The 22,838-nt window shown below is 32.4% G+C and overlaps 2 protein-coding genes across 10 annotated transcripts in view; one reads left to right on the top strand and one right to left on the bottom strand.

Annotated features, from left to right (window-relative positions):
• Positions 1-3,806, bottom strand: part of LOC143244302 (thioredoxin-related transmembrane protein 2 homolog) — a 56,093-nt gene extending 52,287 nt beyond the window's left edge. For both annotated transcript variants that reach the window (XM_076488709.1, XM_076488710.1), the window contains exon 1: positions 3,465-3,806. In XM_076488709.1, coding sequence (XP_076344824.1) covers positions 3,465-3,614 — 150 coding nt within the window. In that variant the 5' untranslated portion in view covers positions 3,615-3,806. The remainder of the gene's footprint in view (positions 1-3,464) is intronic.
• Positions 3,807-6,825: 3,019 nt separating this feature from the next.
• Rad9 (cell cycle checkpoint control protein Rad9) overlaps positions 6,826-22,838 on the top strand; it is an 85,879-nt gene continuing 69,866 nt past the window's right edge. Inside the window, exons 1-2 of one of the 8 annotated variants that reach the window (XM_076488701.1) lie at positions 6,826-6,939; positions 13,635-13,712. In XM_076488701.1, the coding sequence (XP_076344816.1) occupies positions 13,679-13,712 (34 nt within the window). In that variant the 5' untranslated portion in view covers positions 6,826-6,939; positions 13,635-13,678. Of the gene's footprint in view, positions 6,940-6,990; positions 7,120-7,169; positions 7,398-7,622; positions 7,694-13,628; positions 13,713-22,838 lie in introns of those variants that run through there. The other 7 variants (XM_076488699.1, XM_076488704.1, XM_076488703.1 and 4 more) reach the window with 7 other exon arrangements.

Raw genomic sequence — 22,838 nt, 5'->3', positions numbered from 1 at the left:
CTTAGTGTGTTCCATAAGGGGAGACAGAACTACTCAGGTGAACAACAAACTATGTCTTAGAACTCTGAAATTCAAGGAGCAGATGTACTATTTGAAAGTCTGAAAGTGCTTTCACATAGCAATGCAAGTCTAAATCCAAGTTACAACATTGTGTCAGATACAGCATCACTGTCCCTTCAGTTAACCAAAAAGTAAACTTTCCAGCATGAACTGCAATATTTGTATCTGGAGAAAAAAAACACTAAAAATTTGTTCCTAGAACTTTTAGCCATCAAGTAATGTGCAGTCTCAAAACCACCCAGAAAAATTCCAAAACATTAAATATTCAAAGAACCAAACAGAAGAAAAACAAATCACAGGCAGCTTAACCCCTAAGTAGCCTCTTTTTTCATTTTTGATAAGTTATTAAAGACTGTTAATTACCATTGATTGGAACAGCACTATGTGAGGTAAAGTTGTTTTCTTAGACCAAAGCAACTTTGGTCTGCTTGTTGCAGCCACCTAGGGAACTGGATTCTGAACCCCAGGGCTGCAAGTTGTAAACTAACCACTGATCCACAAGGAATCTGAAAATTCAACAGACTAAAAGAGGCACATGAAAAAGTAAATTGAAAATCTCTCCAAAATGTCAAGGATTGCTCTAATTTACAGCCTCAGCAACCCCCAGGGGACCATCACAGATCTAAATGTCTTCATCTTATCAGAAAGCAACCCCCAGGGGACCATCACAGATCTGAATGTCTCCATCTTACCAGAGAGCAACCCCCAGGGGACCATCACAGATCTGAATGTCTCCATCTTACCAGAGAGCAACCCCCAAGAGACCATCACAGATCTGAATGTCTCCATCTTACCAGAGAGCAACCCCCAGGGGGCCATCACAGATCCGAATGTCTCCATCTTACCAGAGAGCAATCCCACCTCCAAAAAACTATTGTGCAACCCCAGATATCAAAGGTGGTGCAATAGGAAACAATTTGCCCACATAACAGAAATAATAATCCTAGAATCCACATCATAAATTAGCTTGCCAAACTGAAGAAAAATTTATTATTTTTACAAAAACCAACTAGATAACAGAGTAATGTCCAATGTACCTCTGAACAATTATAACAATGGGAAACCTATTAGTGATGCAACTATTATAAAGAAAGTGATATCATTATATGATTGAGGTGCTTATATATACAGTAAAGACAAGTGTACTGAAGTAGGTGGAGAGTGTCACGAGATAAATATCACCAAGGGCAATTGAGTAGGATATAAAAGGCTAGAGCAAGTGAAAAAACATCAGACCAATGCTTAGATGGTCAAAGAAAGAAAGCCTGAAGGTCAAGTAATGCTGAGTGTCAGCATTGGTAAAAATGTTTTGGAAAGTACACATACAGAACGCTGGATAAAGACAGCTAAATTTTCTTAATCAATAAGAAAAGAGGATAAGATCAAACAAAAAAATATTTTAATTTTATGGATTTTGATGCATCTATTTTTAGTGTGTACACATTTTTTTCTCTTTTTGTTTGGAGAAGGGATAAAATATATCAGTTTCAACAGTAACTGATATTAAAATTTACTGTTTACTTCTCTTTCAGGTCAAAAATATGGTGCATCAACATTTGTTTTAAATACTTTCAGTAGATGTTTGTCTATTTTCTATATTATATAACCAGTTTACAGTAATCTTGGTTAAAAAAAATATTTTAGTGCTTGAATTTTGTGACAATTTCTTTTCATTACAACCAATTGCCAAAAAATTAACATTTTGATTGCTGCCTTTTGGTTTTGGTCAAAATTATTACACAAAAAGATTTTAGTATTCTGCATTCCAATAACTTTTTGGGTTAATGATATAATCAAGTTTATACTAAAGTCCAACAAATAATTTTGTTATAAAACACCTGTTTCTGTGCATGTATCAGTTTAAACATGTCAACATACTCTTGCTTGATTTTTTTAAATGTAAAGAACTACAGAATTAATTACAATATTCAAACATGTCTGCATACCAACTACACACAGATTGATCAGCAGTTTAAATTTTCTCAGCCATGTGCTTTAACAGATCTGGCACAATAACTAGAAATAGGAATAATCAATATTTTATAGCTCCAACTATTCTTAAATCAAAGTGGTACAAATAAATAACTTCACTTGTGCATTTGTTTCCAATACAAACAGCTATTACATAACACTCTTCATTGTAAAAAGTTAATTTTGAAAACTTAGTACAATCACAAAATCCTCAGTGTGAAAAAAAGTACTCGCAATTTATTATTGGCAAGTCACAAACCAAAAATGTTATTCATATTGTTGAAACAAAAGAGCAAGTATGTAAATTCTATCCTTTGTGAAGAAAAATGCTTTCAAAATTGGAGGAGATAAAATTTGTCTACATTTTTTTGGGGGAATTGAATTTAACTTGGAATCATGAGAAGATCTGATGACCTGTTTAGTTAGTCCTAGAGAGATAAAAAGTCACTGCCAGCAGTTCAAGTAGCCTCTCTCAAAATAATTAAGTTTACAAACAAAATACTGCCTTAGCCAAATATGACAATATTTCCATGATTAATAATGCTGCACAGCATAATTTTCTATCATAGTTTTTTTTATTTAAAGTTATCTTACAGGTGCAGAAAGAGGAATTTCTGCCTACCTTACACACTTGGATTTCTTCTTTGTAGCTGAAAGATTGATTTTCATTATAATAAGCTCACAGTAATGCATGTGAGCTATAACAATTTAAATTATAAGTATAATGACCTCAACAGCATCATACAAAAGAATCTTGGCACTTTGGTATGCTTTTGCAGTCAAGATTTTGACTTGTATTAACAGAAATATAATATGTATGTTCAAAAATGATAATTAACTTTTCATGTTACTGGTTAGACCACATTTTGAGCAGTGTGTTATATCATAATCTCCTTACATTTAGGACAATGAATTGTTAGAAAGAATTCAGAGGGATATAAGTTGAAACCTGGCATGGAAAGGTTGACATATGAGAACAAAATATCTCTGAATTTTTTCTTTAAAAGAATTGAGAGAGATTTGGTTGAGGTGTTTAAGACTGGACTGTTATTGAAATTGACAGCATTAAAACATCATTACAGTAACACAAATACAATTTTGGCAATATAAGAGACATCTTCAGCCTAGTTTTTTTTTTCCCCCCTACTAATAGAGAGAACATTTAGAATGATCTGTCATCAATGTGACACACACAAGATACAGTAATTTAAGGCCCAAAAATTATTTAAGTTTTTGACTGATAAGTGATGGACTTTACTTTTACCGTTTTACTTTTACGTTGTTCTCTAATGGATGGGATAGCCTTGATCAACCAACAGACCTTTTGTTCTTTCTTTATTGTTGTTTAACAATAATATATTTCTAATAATCAACAACTTCTGCACTTTGAAGGCTTTGTACAACATACTTTACAGCAATTCTTATTTACTTACATAATCAAGCTCGCACGCAGATGAAGCATAGAGAAGTGTGCAGACCGGCTTCAACCACCTTGTTACCAAGAACATACTGGCTAAAGATATGTTAATTATATAATGTGGATGAGCAACTCTTTTAAAATCTCTTACCGATACAATACCCATTCTCTTTGTCACTAAATAGTTATCTATATTTAACGATGTTCTAGTATTAATTTGAAAGAGGTATGACCATTATCAAATATAAACCATATAAATTATTGAAAACTATCACAGTCAGCAAATTCAGACTTTCTACCATTTCCACACTTTTCTTTCTGCACCGCCCTCTCGCGTTTTTACAAAACATTAACAAACGAAATTATATATAATTAAACCATTAAATAGCGTTTTTACAAGTGTTTTTAAGAGAAAAACGCTTTGTGTTACAACTTTTATTTTTTTTTAAATCTTTATCTTTACAAACTTACTATTATACTCATATTAAGTGTATACATTTATATCATTATATGAGCATGTATTTCACAATGGTTTCAAGTTCAGAATATCGGATTCTCCCGCTGTGACAACGGTAAAACTACGGATTTACAACGCTAAAATCAGGAATTCGATCCCCCTTGGTGGTTTTGCTATAAGAAAAACACAAATATCTGTGTAGACGACGAACACTGCTGATTTAATGCATTTCTTTTGGTTAGCGGTTTTAAATTAGCTTCGGATAATCAGGGACGGATTTAAGCCTAAATGCCTTGTGAGCTTAGAAAAGGAGAGCCCGATAGGGTCTATTCATACCAATATTATATACGGGCCTGGCATGGCCTAGCGCGTTAAGGCGTGCGCTTCGTAATCTGAGGGTTGCGGGTTCGCGCCCGAGTCACGTCAAACATGCTTGCCCTCCCAGCCGTGGGGGCGTTATAATGTGACGGTCAATCCCACTTTTTGTTGGTAAAAGAGTAACCCAAGAGTTGGCGGTGGGTGGTGATGACTAGCTGCCTTTCCTCTAGTCTTACACTACTAAATTAGGGACGGCTAGCACAGATAGCCCTCGAGCAGCTTTGTGCGAAATTCCAAAAACCAAACCAAACCAAAACCAATATTATATATCATTGTTTGTTTGTTTGTTTTGGAATTTCGCACAAAGCTACTCGAGGGCTATCTGTGCTAGCCGTCCCTAATTTAGCAGTGTAAGACTAGAGGGAAGGCAGCTAGTCATCACCACCCACCGCCAACTCTTGGGCTACTCTTTACCAACGAATAGTGGGATTGACCGTAACTTTATACACCCCCACGGCTGGGAGGGCGAGCATGTTTAGCGCGACGCGGGCACGAACCCGCGACCCTCGGATTACGGGTCGCACGCCTTACGCGCTCGGCCATGCCAGGCCTTATTATATATCAAGCGAGAACAAAGAGGAGCCGGTCAGCTTTAACTGACAGTTAAATTCGCCGTTGCAGATAATCTATGAACAACATGGTAGCATTTGGACTATCAAAGCTGTTTTTAAACGCCTACATTTGAGAAAATTAAAATACTAAACACCCCACTAAAAAAAATGGATTCGTCAGATGTCTTCTATGCTGATGACTGGAACTTCCCCCCCCCAAAAAAAAAAGCTAGGTTTGCAAACAATCACAAGATTTTATTATTGACAAAATCAAAGTGAAGTTTAACACTTTAACAAGTATACGCTCACCAATTTTCGCTATTTCTGTGGTGCGAAATTTAAATCAAAGCTGCAATATATATATATTCTACAATTCTAAAGATTCTTTATCTGAGACAAAGAATCTCACTGAAGAACAATAAATACCTCTGAAACAAATCTAGACAAATGAAGGAAAGCATCATAATAAATACAATGTTTGTTTCTTTTTTACTCTAGTCACGTTTGTAAAATTACTTTATTGCTGGAATAATGCAAAACACTAATTTCGATTACTTGATTATTTTCGTGACATCAGTCGATTTAATCGTAATTTCGATAAATTTTCAGTATAATATAAACTTAGGCCCGGCATGGCCTAGCGCGTTAAGGCGTGCGCTTCGTAATCTGAGAGTCGCGGGTTCGCGCCCGAGTCGCGCCAAACATGCTCGCCCTCCCAGCCGTGGGGGCGTTATAATTTGACGGTCAATCCCACTATTCGTTGGTACAAGAGTAGCCCAAGAGTTGGCGGTGGGTGGTGATGACTAGCTGCCTTTCCTCTAGTCTTACACTACTAAATTAGGGACGGCTCGGTGCAGTGGGCTAACAACCTACTCCCTTTAATATCTGTTCATGAAACAGCAAATGGTTGCGGCCATATGTTACTTGACAGAATCGAGTGGTAGATGATGATGATGAAAATATAAACTTAAATCATAATGTCTTCCACTGATATTTTCCATAAGAAAGAATTCAAAATTATGTGATTGGGTTAACCTATGACATTGAGTAACTGGAGCATCAAAAAATTAGTCAAATACAATTATCAGCTCTCTTTTGTGGTATTATTAAAATATTTGTGGTATTTTGAAATTAATTTGGAGCTGTATTGGATAAACGTTCTAAACAACAAATTCAATATTATATGGAGCTGAGAAACAATGATGAACTCACTCTGTTTCAGTTATCGAGAAGGAATAAAGACACTGGAATCGAAGTATAAAACACCTGAAAAAATAATTTTATCACACACTTAAACAAAAACACAATGTCTGTATTTTTTGACAGTTAATGGTTTCTTCTATACAAGATCAAAACCAAGATCAGATTGGTACCAGACATGGAAGAAACTAGCTAAATGATTGTTTTTTATCATAACGCAAAGCTTCCAAATATCTTTCTACACATGTGGACCAAAACCTATAGATTTTACCGGACAACCCTGAAAGAGTACTACTGTCTAATTCTTGAAACAAGGTTGCTATAAAGCAACGGTCCCCTGCTAGTACAGCGGTAAGTCTAAGGATTTAAAACGCTAAAACAGGGGTTCGATTCCCCTCAGTGGGCTCAGCACATAGCCCGATATGGCTTTGCTATAAGAAAACACACACACACACACACATAAAGCAACGTTATTCACAGGCAGTAGCAGATATTATTAACTTTAAAAATCACACACACACACACACACACACACACAAAGTAACCTGAAAGATCTGCTTAACGATATTCGTGATCACGTGTTAGAATTCTCAACCTAAATGATACTTTATGCACATGACAACAAAATGGTCAGATCAAAGATCCCAAGAACAACTACTAATTTTAACAGTTGACTAGGTGGATGACAGCTGACCAAATTACCAAACACCGAAATAGCTTTGTCCATCTCTTTGAACAGCATAACGAAACTGACTGTCTCTTCTATAACTCGCCTACAGTTGGAAGTGCGGGGCGCATTTAGAAGCATAGTTTTGAACCCTTGACAGTTCGATCTACTGTCCAACAAGCTAATTATCAGACTATACTTGGTCCGAATTGTATACAGTTCTTGTTGAATTCTTGAAGTATGAAAATACTATATATCTCTCTTTCTCACAGTAAATATTTCACGTGTACAAAATATTTAAATAGTAATTTGTAAATTCTAAATTGGATCAGACTAAATCCGTAAGAGTAATTGTAATCTAGTACCCATGGCCAAAGATTTATATTCATAGTAAAACAGTACTTAGTGTGCCTTTTTAGTAAGTTTCGGTTACTATTTTTTATGAATTATCTTGATAATGAGCTCATAGGCTGGTAGTGTGTAATTTCATTTCATTTTCGTTTTGTACTTTCGTATGTTTAAAATAACTTAATTTTATTATTATCGTTATAGTGTGTAAGAACGTATGACGTATGAATCACGACTGTAAGACTAACATGTGATGGCTTTTATCTTTTCTTGACTTCGTAAAACATGATATTATGCAGATATCTATTACTATTAGAAAGGCAAGGGCATTATGTTACATATTTTAAGGTAAAAATTGTTATGCCTATATGTTCATTCATCTTATAAATTTTATAAAATTTGTGTGCAACTGACTCGCTAATTGTACAACTATTACTAGTAGTCATATCACTTATAAATTATAGTTTAAAAACTGCATTTTAAAGTTTTATTTTGTTATTATCATTTGAAAATTCATATATTTTATTTCCAGATATAATTTCGTATAAGTTTAAACTTACATTTTAGAGTTTCATAGTGCCTGTTAATACTAATAATACAAATAGTTGGGAGGAGAATAGAATATTTAATTGGTGATATAGGAGGTAAACTACTAATAATATATATCATTTATTTAAATTTCTACTGTCTTTTAAATTTGTTATACATTTTAATTTAGATTAGTAAGTTGTGATAGAAAAATATGTAGTAATAAGCCTTATGTTGTAATTTTAATTACAGTTGTACACGAGTAATGAAATATATGTCCTATCTCAACTAAACTAAAATACATTAGTGTAACAACTCTCAATTTTAAAAGTAATGAAATAATACTTCTCCATAAGAATGCAATAACCTACAAAGGAGAAATAAACTATAAGCCTTTATTACATATGTCCTATGTATGATATTTAAGCTACAATAATATAAACGTATCCATAAATTTGAAGATGCTTATTATTTTTATGCAGTATTAATATGTATTCTGAATTTATTCTTTGTTTTCAATATATGCAGGCTTCACTTAACATGTAGTCAACAAAAGCATTAAATTTATCTTGTTATGTCGTCACAAAGAGATGTTTTTCTTTTGTTTCTTCTTTATTTCTTCTTCCAAATACTTTTCAGTCAACTGCATTCCTTCATTTCTTGCAGATTTACTTGAAAATTGGTAGGGTTATATCTTGGTCCAGTATGCCCAGACATGTTCTTCAATTTTTTTGTTTAGTCGTCTTTAAGGTAAAACAACCCAAAAATGTATATTGTGGGGTCCTGTGCAGTTATATTCACAGCAGTCAAGGTGCAAATTGGCACAAATACAAGTTTTGTACGTGTCAAATACATTAACATACTATTTTGAGTTTTTTTGCTTTTTTTTAGGGTGTTTAGACCTCACAAAAAACTATATAATTTTGGGGTTTTGATCAGATGCTTGGCTATATTTAACCAATTTGTATGGCAACACATTAACAACAAAAAATAGTACGACTTTCCTAATTTTTGGTAAGTATAGAAGGAGTCAAGATGCCACAAAAAGTACAATTGTTTGACAAATACTGTATTTTGTCAGTTTACTTTGTATTGAGTATAAAGATACTTTTTTGCAGTTTCGAAACAGAGGTATAGACAATTTTGGAATTTCTTTCTTTTTCATTTTTGTCAGTGTATACAGTACAATTTGGGGTTTTCATGTGTTTATAAACCACCTTACATGGGAATTAGTACAGAGTTTTTTTATTTTTTGTGTTTTGCACTGTTTTTCTGGTGTTAAAATTGGTCATGTTAAGATTTTGTGTTATATATATGTTGCATTTGTCCACAGATGGCCTCTTTCATTTCGAATTATCTTTGTGCTTTTGTTATTCTTAAAGTTAGGTGTATCCTGCTACCACCCATGCAAAACATTTCTAAAAGCAACCCTGTTTCAGGATGTCAAAAACAATGTTCTTTTCTAATTGTATAGGTAATATCTGAATGTTTCAGCCCTGTTAATGTAAAGTCAAAATGACCAGTCACTTGCTAGTGCAGTCACACCAGATAGATAGGATGTTTCATTTTAAGCAGAAACCTCTGAGTTAGGCTGATTCCTCATCTCTTTCAAGCATGTTCTGATCTTAACTTTGTGAAATAGCAACAGTTCATTGTAAGCAAGCACACACAGTATTTTTTTTTAAGTTCAACTAAAGAATGAGTTCACCGTGTATTATATCTTGTTTATTATTTAGTGGAAACTCAACCAGTAAAAGTTCAGTACTTTTATTGTTCAGTTCTCTGTATAAGTGGATCTATCAAGTAAATTTCAAACATCTTTAGTTCACCTAGATAGATATCATGTACTCCAAAAAGAGAATGCTTGTTGGTGTAATTAAATTAACATGTGTATATTGTATTTTATCTTAGTATCTGGTGAATAAATTCTAGTAGTAATCTTTTTGTGATCTTTACTGTGAAAAGTAGTACTAGCAGTAGAAATCATAGTACTAACAATTAAACTGCATATCTAGATTATATTCATAGTCTTTGTGTTCTCCAGTCTTCTCTGTGAGTAACTGTATACTTAATGAAAGATCTCTTCTCCCACTCTAAACCTCGCTTGATCATTTTATTTCCCATTGTAAGCAGCCATAGGTTAAAATCTATTATAAGACAGTACCTAAATGCTAATTAAACCTGCCTGTACAGTCTCATCTTCTTTTCTACTATGCAATCTTGTAATCTCAAGAATCTTTCTCACTCATTCCATAAAGCATTCATTACATATTTACTATCTTGTTTCATAGATTTCTGTTTGCTATTTGCTATTTTTCTTTCTGATAGAGCAAGCTGTCTATAATTTATTCTCAAGTAGGCAAACTGTGCAAGTGTAATTTTCTGAGTCCCCTGAAAGTTGCAAATGGGGTACAGGAAGGAACCATATGTTTTCTATAGCTTCAGTTAATGTGCTTTGCATTGGCTTTATTTTAGAACATTGGTTAGGAGAAACTTGCTATGTTTCTTTCCTCTTTGGTTATTTCATAGAACTTGTTGAGTCACCAGAAATGTCATGGTGTTCTCTATTAAAAAATACTACTGCAGCATGAGATGTTATAGATGAGACAGTGATAATTTCTTATATAAAAAGGGTAATGTCTTGATATTTTAATACCACTTGATTTGTGAGTGTCTCTCACTCAAGTGGATGGTGCATGCATCAAGAGAAAATGTTTGTATATATTGTCATTTGTCTTTGTTATTAAGATTTCTAGGATACTTGATTTTGAAACTTGGTCTGAGAGCTGTTGTTTAAGGTAGAGAGCTAAAGATGACTGATTTTTTGTTACTTGTTGCTTTGACATTTTGTTCAGCCTTTGCATTGTGTCACTGATACTTATTTCTTGGTCTACAGCTTAACCTAAGCTGTAAACCTAAGCTGTTGAGATAAACTTGGTAAAGGTCTATCTTTCTCCATTTATTCATTGCACTATAAGTGCTTACCAGTGCTCAGTTTTAATTTGGAATGTGTTTTAATGTTGTATTCTGGTAAAAAAGAATGTTATGTGTGCTATTTGGCACTCTTTCTCTTTTTGGGGTCAGAGTCAGTGAAAGTCAGACCTGTACGTCATAGCAATAGGTTTTTAATCATGACACACAAATGCAAAGTAGTGCATGTGGAATGTGATAATTTGACTTATGAGAATAATATTGATGGGTATATGTTTAACCATGTTATGGGATAAAAAAAATAATTTTGGTGTTCTAACTTATCCTTTATGCCATATGAGCAATATGCTGTTGTCTGTGGTGCAAGAAATAGGATTGTATGTTGCATGTATGGAAATTATGAAAATAAAGATGCACAGATTATAATTTCTCTGTACAAGTCACTGCTAGCCCACATTAGGATAGGATTGAATTGTTGGAAAGGTGTTCAGAGGAGAACTCTTAGCAAAACTTGGATAGAAGAGTTATTATATGAGAAACATTTAAAGTCTCTAAAGGTGTTTTCCCATTGAAATATTCAAACCCCATTTCCCATTAGATCACTATTTATGTTAATCACTCACATGTATTTCATCTGGGTGTAAATAATTCACTGTGTGAAAATTTATAGTGTTATGAATGGATGAACATGTGCCAAGAGCAGTGTTTTTTCCAATAAGAAGCTTCATTAGTTGTCACCAGGAATAATGAAGGACATTCATTGAACCAAGACAAGTCATGAGACTATGATGGGTTTTTAAATAAAATTAATCAAATGAGACCTCTATATTTTTATTTACATGATAATTTACTTGTAAATTTTAAAAAGGCTCAGCATAGTCAGGTGGTTAAGGCACTCAGCTCATAATCCAAGGGTCACGGGTTTGAATCCCCGTCGCACCAAACATACTCGCCCTCTCAGCTGTTGGAGCATTATAATGTGATGGTCAACCCCACTATTTGTTGGTAAAAGAGTAGTACAAGAGTTGGCAATGGGTTGTGATGACTAACTGCCTTCCTTCTAGTTTTACACTGCTAAATTAGGGACAGCTAGTGCATATAGCCCTCGTGTAGCTTTGCATGAAATTAAAAAACAAACAAAAACAAATGTTTAAAAAATTTCAGTAAAACAAAAACAACTTTAAAAACTACACTTGTTTTGGTGGAAATAATTTGACTATCTTCATGAGAATGATCCTCAAAGTACACATTAAGTTTCTTATAAACCTATGTATGTGTAATTATCATGTTTTTACAATACTTCAAATAATAACAGTGATTTTCAAAAATTAGTTCCTTCTCTTCTGGGCTTAATTCTGTATTTATATTCATTTTGTTTTTAATAATTTATAAGGATTCTTTTATATTTAGTTCATTTTTGTCTGTTATCTGTTTAACTATTTTTACATTATCCCAGTCAATAATGTGTAGAATTTGCTGTATGTTCTGCCAACTCCAATTCACATATTTTGGTTTATCTACTGCATTTTGATGTTTTATTCTAAAGTTCCCACTTAGCCACCCAATATAATGTAGACCAAAAATACATAAAATTTTATATATGCTACTATTATCCCTTAATTGAAGTTTATTTTTCAAATCATTATTTATGACTTAATTTTAATTGATAAGTAAATGTCACACAGCAATTCATAATTTGTCTAAACACTCCAACTATTTTTATTGACCACGGTGAAACATAGGACAAACACATTCTTTCTCTACCTCCCAATTATTATCTGAAATTTAATACATAAAGGAACTTGAAGTTTGTTACAATATTTATTATACATCCTAGCTGTGGTTTTAGTTTGATACCACGTGTTGGTTGCTACCTATTTTAAATATGTTAATTCTAACATCAAATTCTCATCATCTCAAGAGACATTAATAGCCCTATAAACAAAAGACAAAAATTGAGAACTTTTTTGTCACCATGGATTATCATGAGAGGTACTTAAAAAAACAACATTTAGTTCAGTGTTGACTGTTTAAAGAACCATTTGTTGTGAATAATTTTGAACTTTGATCTTATAGAACATTTTACCATAATAATCAGTGATGTTGAGTAAACCCACTTGTAGAGAAAAATATACATGTAAAAATGACTTGTTTTTACATATATATTTTACCATAATATACCACATTATCTCATGCACAGGCATTTAAATATGAGATTGCTTTTAAAAATACTCCTTTTTTTATTTTTTTACTTGATCCAGGTGTGATAAATGTTTTCAGTTCTTTCAAATTCTCAATGTATACATCAATCTAGATTAATTACATTATCTCCATTACTTGTCTGTTATTCATTTAATTAAAAATGATTTATGTACTAATTTAGCTCTGTGAATTTGTCTGATTTGTGGGTGATGATAGGATCATTTCCATATGTTCTAATGATATTTGGTGTTCCATATGTCCAAGCAGTATAATAATTCTTTATTAAACTTGTCAGTGAGTATAGTGTCTTGTATAGAAAACAACTGTAAACGTGGAATCCTATTAGCTAAAGTTCTTCATTCAGGCACTGTTTTGAAATATCATAGTAGTGCTGTTTAATAGTGATTGACAGGTTTTCTCACAAGAAGTTGGTATTAAGAAATCTGGAGTTGATTATAAATCAACCCATTTATAAGACTTCAGATCTGCTTATTATAATATTATAATAAATTACAACCAAATTAGATAATATTTAAGTATACATTGTAACTACTGAGGATGAAGTATGAATTGTGTGGAAACTGAAAATGCAATAAAGTGAAATGGTATTTTGCATTTGCAATGAATTATTTTAAAATTATGTAAGCAAGTCCTGTTTTAACACAGATTAATTGGGCTATGTGTATTCTTGAGAAGCCACCAGAGTACATATGAAATGTTTATTTGCCAAAAAGTTTCCAAAAAAAGGAACCCAGACCACCCTGTGTAATGTAAATTATCTTGTGTAGATTTTTGTTGCAAAAATCTGTAGTAATGTTTAAATATATTGTATATATTATTTTTAATTTCTTAAAAACAGGTTAAGTCATTAAATTACTGTTCCCAGTTTAAAGAGAATTTTTTTATTTTGTGTTTCTGTTTCAGAGCTTGACATATGCTATCAGTAGATTTGGACACAATAATTCAAGATGAAAGGAGTTATTCCAGGGAATAATGTAAAAGGTGTGTTATTGTCGAATTCTGTTAAGTAGGAAGTAGGAAAAAGTGTAAAAAATTAAATAATCCAGTTGTTGCCTAATTGGTAGCTGCTAGTGCTACAAAATAATTAATCAGCTTTTGGATTAAGAATGGTAGGACCAGCTTTTATGTTTTATTGAAACAATGGTTAGTAGGGTGGTAAACATACAATTTGTACACAGCTTGTGGATAAGGTGACTAAAAGTACAGTTAAAATTTATTTTATTTGAATGAATGGCCAGTCATCCTTTTAAATTCTTCTTCAGAAATATTGAATTTTTCCATATTGTCATTAGGCATTATGTCATACACATTATTTCTTTTAACACTATGCTCTAGCTCTAGTCTTTCAGGGAGTTTCTAAAATTGGAAGAACATATAGTAATAGTTTATCAACTACACTATATTTCTTGCATATTGCTGATTGTGTGCTTTGCTCAAAGTAGAGCTTTTCATGTCAGTTGGAATACAATGAGCAAAGTAGTGTGTGTGTATATACACATACATACATACATACATACTTTTATAATTCTTGAAAATTCTTAAAGGGCTAGATTATGAATGGAGTGTCAAAAATAATAATAGGCCTAACATAATATCTTCTGAGAAGCATAATTATTACACAATCATGCTTTGCCAGATTTTAAAAAGTATTTTAAACACCATAACAATTGTTGTTATTATCACGAGAAAGGTTTTAAGCATCTGGTTAGCATAACTATAGTAATTAATTACCTCTAATCTTTGAGTTTGGTATCAGATTTGCTTAACATCATAAAATTTGTTTTTATTATTATTTAGTAATACTTCATTTGAAACTCACAAAAATTTACTAATACTTCAGTTTATAATAATTTGCTGATATCCGTACCTTGTGTGACAGTCATAAAAGAATAAAACTGAAGTTTTTATTGTGTGATAATTACCATTTTATTCAAGTTGTGTCACTGAAGCATAATTTTTAGTAGTTTTTTTTATAATTTTATTGTTAAATAAAAGCCTTTCATCAGGAGTGATACTGGTTAGAAATGTGTCATAAAATAGTAGAATTCTTCATAAGTTACATTTTTATAAATAGCGTAATATTTTTGGAGCAAGTAGGTAGAAGCCATAAAAACAAGATCTTTTGAACACTAAATCACATAAAAAAAGGTTTTGACTTTGCATGACTTTAACATTTTGACAAAATATAGGAGGCTAAACACAAGATTGTGTAAAGCAAGTCTTTCAACAAAACACAGGGTTAATTTAAATATATAAAATTTAAATTACTTTGTGAAAACTGTAGAAGGAGGTGGAGAGATAGATACCTATATTAGATCTCTTTCACACTGCATTTACAGTTAAGCTCTGAACCAAGAAGTGCAAAAAAACTGAAACTCCAATTAAAAAAAAATAGATTTGCAAATATTTATCTAACAAAATTATTTTTTGAAATTGTTTAAAGACTATCTATATTTATTTAAAACATAAAACCAAAGAAATTACACCAGTCTATAAAAATACTCATTCTTTTCCTAGATGCACATTAAATCTACATTATTGAATCACACTCTCAACACAAGGGTGTCAGTTACTTAAGGTATTAACCTGTTTACCACAGGAAACAATCACTGTTGCTAACTTAAGCATATTTCATGCTACAGTAATCCTTTTTTAACTGGGAGCATGTGACACCCTTGGTGACTCATTTAGTCCTGTGAATAAATTAATACAAGGGGAACTTGGTGTCTATTTAGTGCTTTATATTATAACCAATATGAAGTACACAAACTAAAAAAAGTTGTCCAGTAACATGGAGGCAGAAAACATTAGCTTTGCATACCATGATAGTAACTAGTACTTACATATATAGCTAATTTTGCATCTGACTCAAACCAAATTTTCCTGATTTTGAATCAGAACTGAGCAAGTTCTAAATATTTGTATCTTAAGAAAAGCTGTATTAGAATATAGTAGAGCTTGTGATATCTCTATCACACATTCAAAAACTCAGCTCTATGTATTGATGTTAACAGAAAGCATAGTTTGCTTTAAACTAGATTTGCAGTTGAATCAAATTATATTTCTTTTCTTCATATGTCTGAATACAGTGATATGCTTAATTACAATTAAAAATAAAATGTTTGGAATATTTCCTCATCATTGTAAAAACAGAACATTTTATAATAGAATATACTTATCAATATATAATGTTTACTGGAGAGTTCATGCAGTTAACTGTTTATTTTTTTTGTCACAGACCCAAGTCATTATTTCCAATAATGAAGTTAGCTTATTTTACATTAACACCAACATAGCAGTTTGAACTTTGAAAAGTAGCTCTATATGTTGCATAATCTTTGCCTAAGGGAACTACAAATTTTTCCCTGCCATAAAATCATAAGACCTGTACTTAGAGTTTAATTTTATTATTTAAAATCAGGAGTAGTTGCAGATTTTAACTTTAATTTTACAACTTTGTCATGTTAAATGTTATAGTGTAAAAACTGTTTACATGGTGGCAAAGCATAATTATAATAACTATACTTGTCATTAGACATTATTTTAAGCTTATTATATTTTTAATGCTATGTTCTTAATTTATTCCCTAAGGGATTTTCAAGAATTAGAAAAGTGTAAATTAATAATATTTCATCTACACCATATTTGCCATATTCATTGCTATGATACATTCTGCTCAATCCAAAACTGTTTAGTCAGGTGAGGATATAAAGTATAAAGAAATAGCAGGCCAAATATCATAATTTTTCATTTTTTATTTTTACATTTGATCACTATAAAATCAAAAGATAGTTGCACGCCCAAAATTTATTTGCTTTAACCTTTATGAAAGTTATGACAAGGTGTCTTTGTGCCAAGTCTCATTTGGATTAATGAAAATATGAGGAAACTGCAGGCCAATATATGTTTTTGTGATGTCTGACCTTTGATCCTCTGAAGTTAGAATGGGATACTGAATATTAAAAAAAGTGAAAAAAAAAAAATGTCATGGAATGTTGGAACAAGCTATATTCCCTCTAAGTTTCAAGACAATCAGCCCATAAATGAAGGAATGACACAAAATTGTACAGATTCTTAATCACATAATTATTTTGAATATGCAAATCATCAAGTCATGTAACAACCATGGTTGATATAAAGTTGCAATCATAACTACATTTTGACCTCGTTTGGCATTTTGCAGGCTGTGCCACCAGTAACAGATCATTTTTGAGGAAGGTACTTGACATCTCTTTTTAATACAAAATATATATAAACTCACATCATAAAGATCTGTTCAAATTGGTAATTTAGAATTTCTAAGATGTGGATATCCCCTGTAATTAATGATAATCTTGAGACACTTGTATCATCCAGAAATGATGGAAAAAGGCATAACACAGCTGTGGTAAGAAGTAAGGATACACAAACAAATTTTTATGATGAAAGCCATCCATATGACCCAGGCAAGAGTGTGAAATAATACCCAGAAAGATTTACATCTGGAAACATTAAAGAAGTCATTTGTTCTCAATTTTTTATCATGACATATTCACTCAGTTATCACATACCTCAAGCATTTGGGGAACAAAATGGATATTCATACTTTTCTTTGTTAATACATAATGGGCAAGCTGATGATGCAATGCCTGTGTATATCTGTGCCATGGGGCTATTGAAATGTACACTGGGAAACCTTTGTTCTTGCACGCAAAATAGATTATGGAAAATATCAGGGAGAACAGGTGTAGTTTGAAAATGAGATTCTCATGATGGATCCTTTTGCAATGGAAACTATGCTGTAGGACTGTTGTTTGATTACATAATCATCTGATAGTATGTTATGACTGTAATGATGTAGTGAAACTCCAAAATCATCCTAATATACTCAATCCTGTAATTATTGAAATAAGAATCAAGAAATGCAATATCTTTGCATCCCTGTGGAGAATATATTATTCTGTATAGTAGGATTCAAAAGTCCTGAAAATTTGAGTGTAGGTTCTGAAAGAAGTTGTGAAATGTCCTGCAATTTTTCTATCATAAAATCTCTCTGAATCATTTACATTATCTCCAGTAAACAGTAGTTTCTACATGACCCAGACCCCAAAAACTAACAGAATGAACTGCTCATGTTGTGAATAGAAATGTGGAGAATGATCCATCTCAAATAGTTCTTACAATTAGAGTACCAGTACCTTTGAATTTGTCTTCATGGTGTGGACCATAATGGCATAATAGTTAAGTAGATGTCATTACCTTCTCCAGGAAATATTGTAGGTCAACAGCAAAAAGCATAACAGATGCTATTGCACATTTATGCCTTTTGTGTCACTAATTTTCTCAATAAGTCCAGATTTGCACATTTTTCAGATATTGTATCCATCTTGATTTGGAGTTTGTACTATCAAAAAATTTCATTGGGCTATTTATAAGATATGACAAGCAGGTGAAATTTGTTATGGTTTGGAGATATTTGGACAGCTGGGTGATCCCAGTTAGTGGTATGTAGATGGACAGTTACTAATGCTTGCTAACAGAAATTTGCCATAGGTTATTAACATGGATAAATAAATACTTGCCCAAAACTTTTCTTAGCATAACTATTGTAGACAGGGAGAAGTTAAAACAACTGCTGAAAAATGTATAATATTTTCTAAAGTGTTTGAATACATGGTTTTCATTTGTTGGAGAACATCATACTAATTATGCAAAGAAAGTAGCAATTTGTAATAGTTTGTCTTACTTTTTAGCAACAAGCAAGTGTAGCATACATTATGGAAATTCTCGTGGCTAACTTAAAATATTAGTGTAGAATACTTGAATGTGTTGTATTCTTCAGTAAAAGCTACATGCAGATAAGTCATAGTCATAGTAATCATAAAATCTAGCTAGAATAAAGTAAAATATCTTGAGAATGAAAATAGAATTGTTTCAGAGTAAGAATTGATTAGCATTGAAGGTGAAAATGTAAACAAAACAAAAATTAAGTGGTGCAATATGATGAAGAAACAAACCATTCCTCTATGATCTGTACATAGAAACCTATTTTCCTCTTGAAGTTGCACTAATTTGCATGTCATCAGCCTTGTGACAACTGTTGCCTAAATTTCACGCAAGTTACTTGATGTATCGTGCTGCAAAATTCTCCACCAATTGGAACATGACACGCCTCTTTATGCAAATACAACCTTTGTATTCATATGCATAATTCCTGATTCCTTTCCTTGGCATGATGATTTTGTTTTGATGAGACTTGTTGAAGCAATATATTTCAACAACTTTGTGTTTTTGATCTTTCTGTATGAATTCACAATTTAAAATATTTTTTTTTTGTTTAAGGGATTACACATATCACTCAAAGTTACCAACAATCTAGGAAGTTTTTTTTATTTTGAAATTGTGACATCCATATTCCAATATGTGATGGGGTTCATGTTGCTGCCTGTCAAGTTTTTTAAGTGTGTGGGCAGATTATTACAGTAAGTGTCTGTGACCAGTTGGTTGTAAATTTATTAATGAGTGTACAGCAACCAATCCTCTTATTTTAAAATAATATATTTGAAACAAATCAAAGGTATGTACAAATGTTAGTTACATAGTTAATCACCACAGTTATATCTAGAACTTTAGATATACATTTCTTTTTGTCAAGAGTATACACAAGCCAGTTCAATTACAATGGAACTCAACTGACAAAAATAATTCTTCTTCTCTACTGTGTTTTACAATACAATCTGCAATTATTACACTTTAAAAAGTCCCCCTGTATACTCTTTATGGCTAAACTTACAAACACAGTCCAGATCTATTTGATTGTACTTCTCACTAACTTTGTTTTACTTTCACTGTCACTAACTTACATGCACTGATTTGTTCATTTAGGCCTATAACTTTCTGCAAATTATGAGATGTTATGATATAATAATACTCACTTAAAGCAACAAGAAAAATTCAGAAAGTTTGAGTAACGTAACATCAATTCACAATTGAAGTTCTCAACTAATGATTTATAAACAGTTACATAAGTAAACTTGCCATAACTTCATTATTAGAGTAACTTTATTGTTTTCATAATATAAAGTAAATATTACACTTGCATTAAACTTGGAATGAGCAGTCGTGTTTATCTAACTCTGCCAGGACTCTCTTCTTACATCACACATCATTCCCTTCACATGATTTTAAATATGAAGTTGCCATGGACAAAATGAAGCAATTGTATTTGATCACTAAGCCTTTGACTATAATACCTTTTTTCCTTCTGAAGTACATGTTTTTTTCTTTTTCAGGTTTCTTATTAATGCATTACTCAAGTATTTACCATTCTTTTTTCCCACCTCATTTCTTATAATGCTTCCTAATCTCTATTAACAAAACTCTTCAACTTATAAGTTCTTGGTTTATACTTCACTCCCCTGATATTTCTGTTCATGTTTCGTCCTGTTTAGTGTAGATTTGTTTTCGTAATATTGCATCACATCCCTCTGCACTTGCTAGTTTACTACCTAATTTCCTGGATGTCCAGTTGTCGGAGTAAAATTTGCAGTCTGGTGAATGGAATATTTGTCAGTCATATCTGTCCCATATCCACATTTCCTGACTTCTTGCTTTTGTTATTACCCTTCTTTGTTACCTTCACTTTCTTCCTGCTTTCCTTTCTTTCCCAATCTTAGCCTTTCTACCCTCCTAGGTTCCAACATCTGGATTGGGTGACTTCAAACTTAGTGGAGTAGCAATCCCTTAAACAAGTTTTTAAAACTTCCTGGATTATTATTTAATTCTTAATTATTTGCATACAAAATTGGGGACTAGTACCAGTTCAGTGATCTGTCCTCTGTCACTTGCATTTTGACCATCCCTCATTTTTGGAAAGAGAATTATTTTTCTCTCCTTTGGTCTTTCTTATCAAATCTTTGGCTGACCAAGGGAGATGGGTTGGATATATTTCTCCATGTTTCTATAGCCCATGTCTCACAACCTTTTATCTGTTTTGTGCATCAGGATCATGTCTATCAGCCCTATCTTTCCATTCCATGTAGCCTTAGACCCATGTGTTTTTTATCACATTGTGAATGATTGCCTTCATTGTCTACATGATTTGGGACTGCAGTTCCACTTTTATATAGTGGACATGCTTCTTTCTCTTTACGAAGTGGAATTTGTGAATGAAATTTCAGATTTGCTTGCTTGGGATGGTTCATCCACATTTCTAATCCTTTCCTATTTTGTCCAGCTATTTCATTCACTTCTAGTTCCTTCTTAACTCTTTCTTCATTTGTGTCCAACCTTATCCACCCCAAGTATTAGACCTTACAAGTTTAGTTATGTAATTCTTCTCCTTTTTCATTCACCTGACAGGTTCTCTCTTTTGGGACTACGGCTTTTCTTAACCCTTTTGCAATGGCTTCATGTAATTTACCAAATGCTGTGTTAGGAATTTTATTTGTACAACAAAACATATAGTACCTCTAAGATTTTTTCATATATCCTCTCAAAACTGGTAAAATGTTAGAGATTATAAGTGCCTTGTACACAGAAAATGGTATTATTGAAATTATGTTTTTTACTAAAATATATCTATGTCAGGTTTTATTGGAGCTGGATTCTTCAAAGTAGGTGTCTGTGGCTTATTGCTGATAAATGTAAATAATGAATTAATAGCACACTATCCATTTGTTTCAAAATAGTGTAATCCAAAAGTAGTCAAACGTGTGTATAAAAAAAAAAGTTAGTTACACTGTTGGTTACCATAGTTGTATCCAAACCTTTAAATAATTATTTCTTTTTTGTCAAAGTACACACAAACAGGCTCAATTATCACAATTCAATCAGTGATAAATTTACTAACATTGCCTTGTGGGTTACCACAGTTGTATACAAATCTTATTTTATAAGTCCACAGAGTCACATTATTCTTTTTTGCTCTGTTATTACAATACAGTCTGCAGTTATTGTACTTTACACATGTTGTGGTTAGATGCACAGTCACCAAGTTTAACTTATTTCCAATATGATACTTAATATCTCACATAAATAGTTATTCTTGTTCAGTGATATTTATAAGCAAAAATTTTTTTACATGCCACAATTTTTGTACCTTACAAACATCTGTTTCAACTAGATCTCACATTTAAAATCATAATGTGAAAACTCTTCACCAGTACAAGTGCAACACACACTCCTGATGCAGGTGACTACCTCTGTTTGATTTATTGAACTATCACTTCTTGTTTGGCAGTACTTGTTTCAGGAAGGTTTCATAGTGCTCTTCAAATTTATCTTTCCTTGTTTTTGTTTTTCTCTTTTTTTTCTAAAGTGGATTCTTTTCACTTTTCTTTGTTTTTTTAAAAGTTATCAAATTTTCAGGAACTCATTTTCTCAGGTTTTTTTTCTCTTCATCAAACAATTGTTTGATTTTCATTTTTATACAATGAATTTCAAAGTTCAGGTTACCACTTTGGAGTTTATCTTTCAATATCACATTCACACAGGCTACAGGTGGAGGGTGACTTGTCTTTGGACTTGTTGACTGTCATCTGCCATGAGATTGATTGTTATAGGAGTCAGTCTATTTCTCCTGATCTTGCCCATATTCCCTCTGAACATCCTGAACCTGTTTGGGTTTATGAGGATTTTGACAGTCTTTCTTCTCCACCTGATTTTACCGTGTCTTCCTATGCCCCTACTACAGAATTAGCTAGGACTAGTAGATTTTTTATTTTAAACATGGTATCTCAGGTATGTTTTATTTTATCCATTTTTCCAATTTTGTATGAACCATATCCTTCTTTTTCATGTGTTATCTCCTCCCAGTATTACGTTTTCACCCTTTCTTAGATGATTAAGTGTCAACATTGGATGCTTTTCATAGGCATTGGATCAGTTTTATTGATAAGCAGAGAACAATGTTTTAATCTTCCTAGGTCATCTTCAGGTTGACAAACCTTGTTTTCTGCTTATCAATAAAAGTGTTAATACCCATACCAGCTGTTCTGAGATACATTTTTATTTTAAGTGGATTTCTCGTCATCAAGAATTGGGTGAGTTTGTCTCCACCTGTCATCAAGTTAAATGTCTGTTTGTTAATTCTCAACAGGTAGAATTGATTTTTGCATGTGTATGTTA

This window comes from Tachypleus tridentatus, chromosome 2 (assembly GCF_004210375.1).
Source record: "Tachypleus tridentatus isolate NWPU-2018 chromosome 2, ASM421037v1, whole genome shotgun sequence".
Lineage (NCBI taxonomy): Eukaryota > Metazoa > Arthropoda > Merostomata > Xiphosura > Limulidae > Tachypleus > Tachypleus tridentatus.
This window is presented reverse-complemented; position numbering and strand designations above follow the sequence as displayed.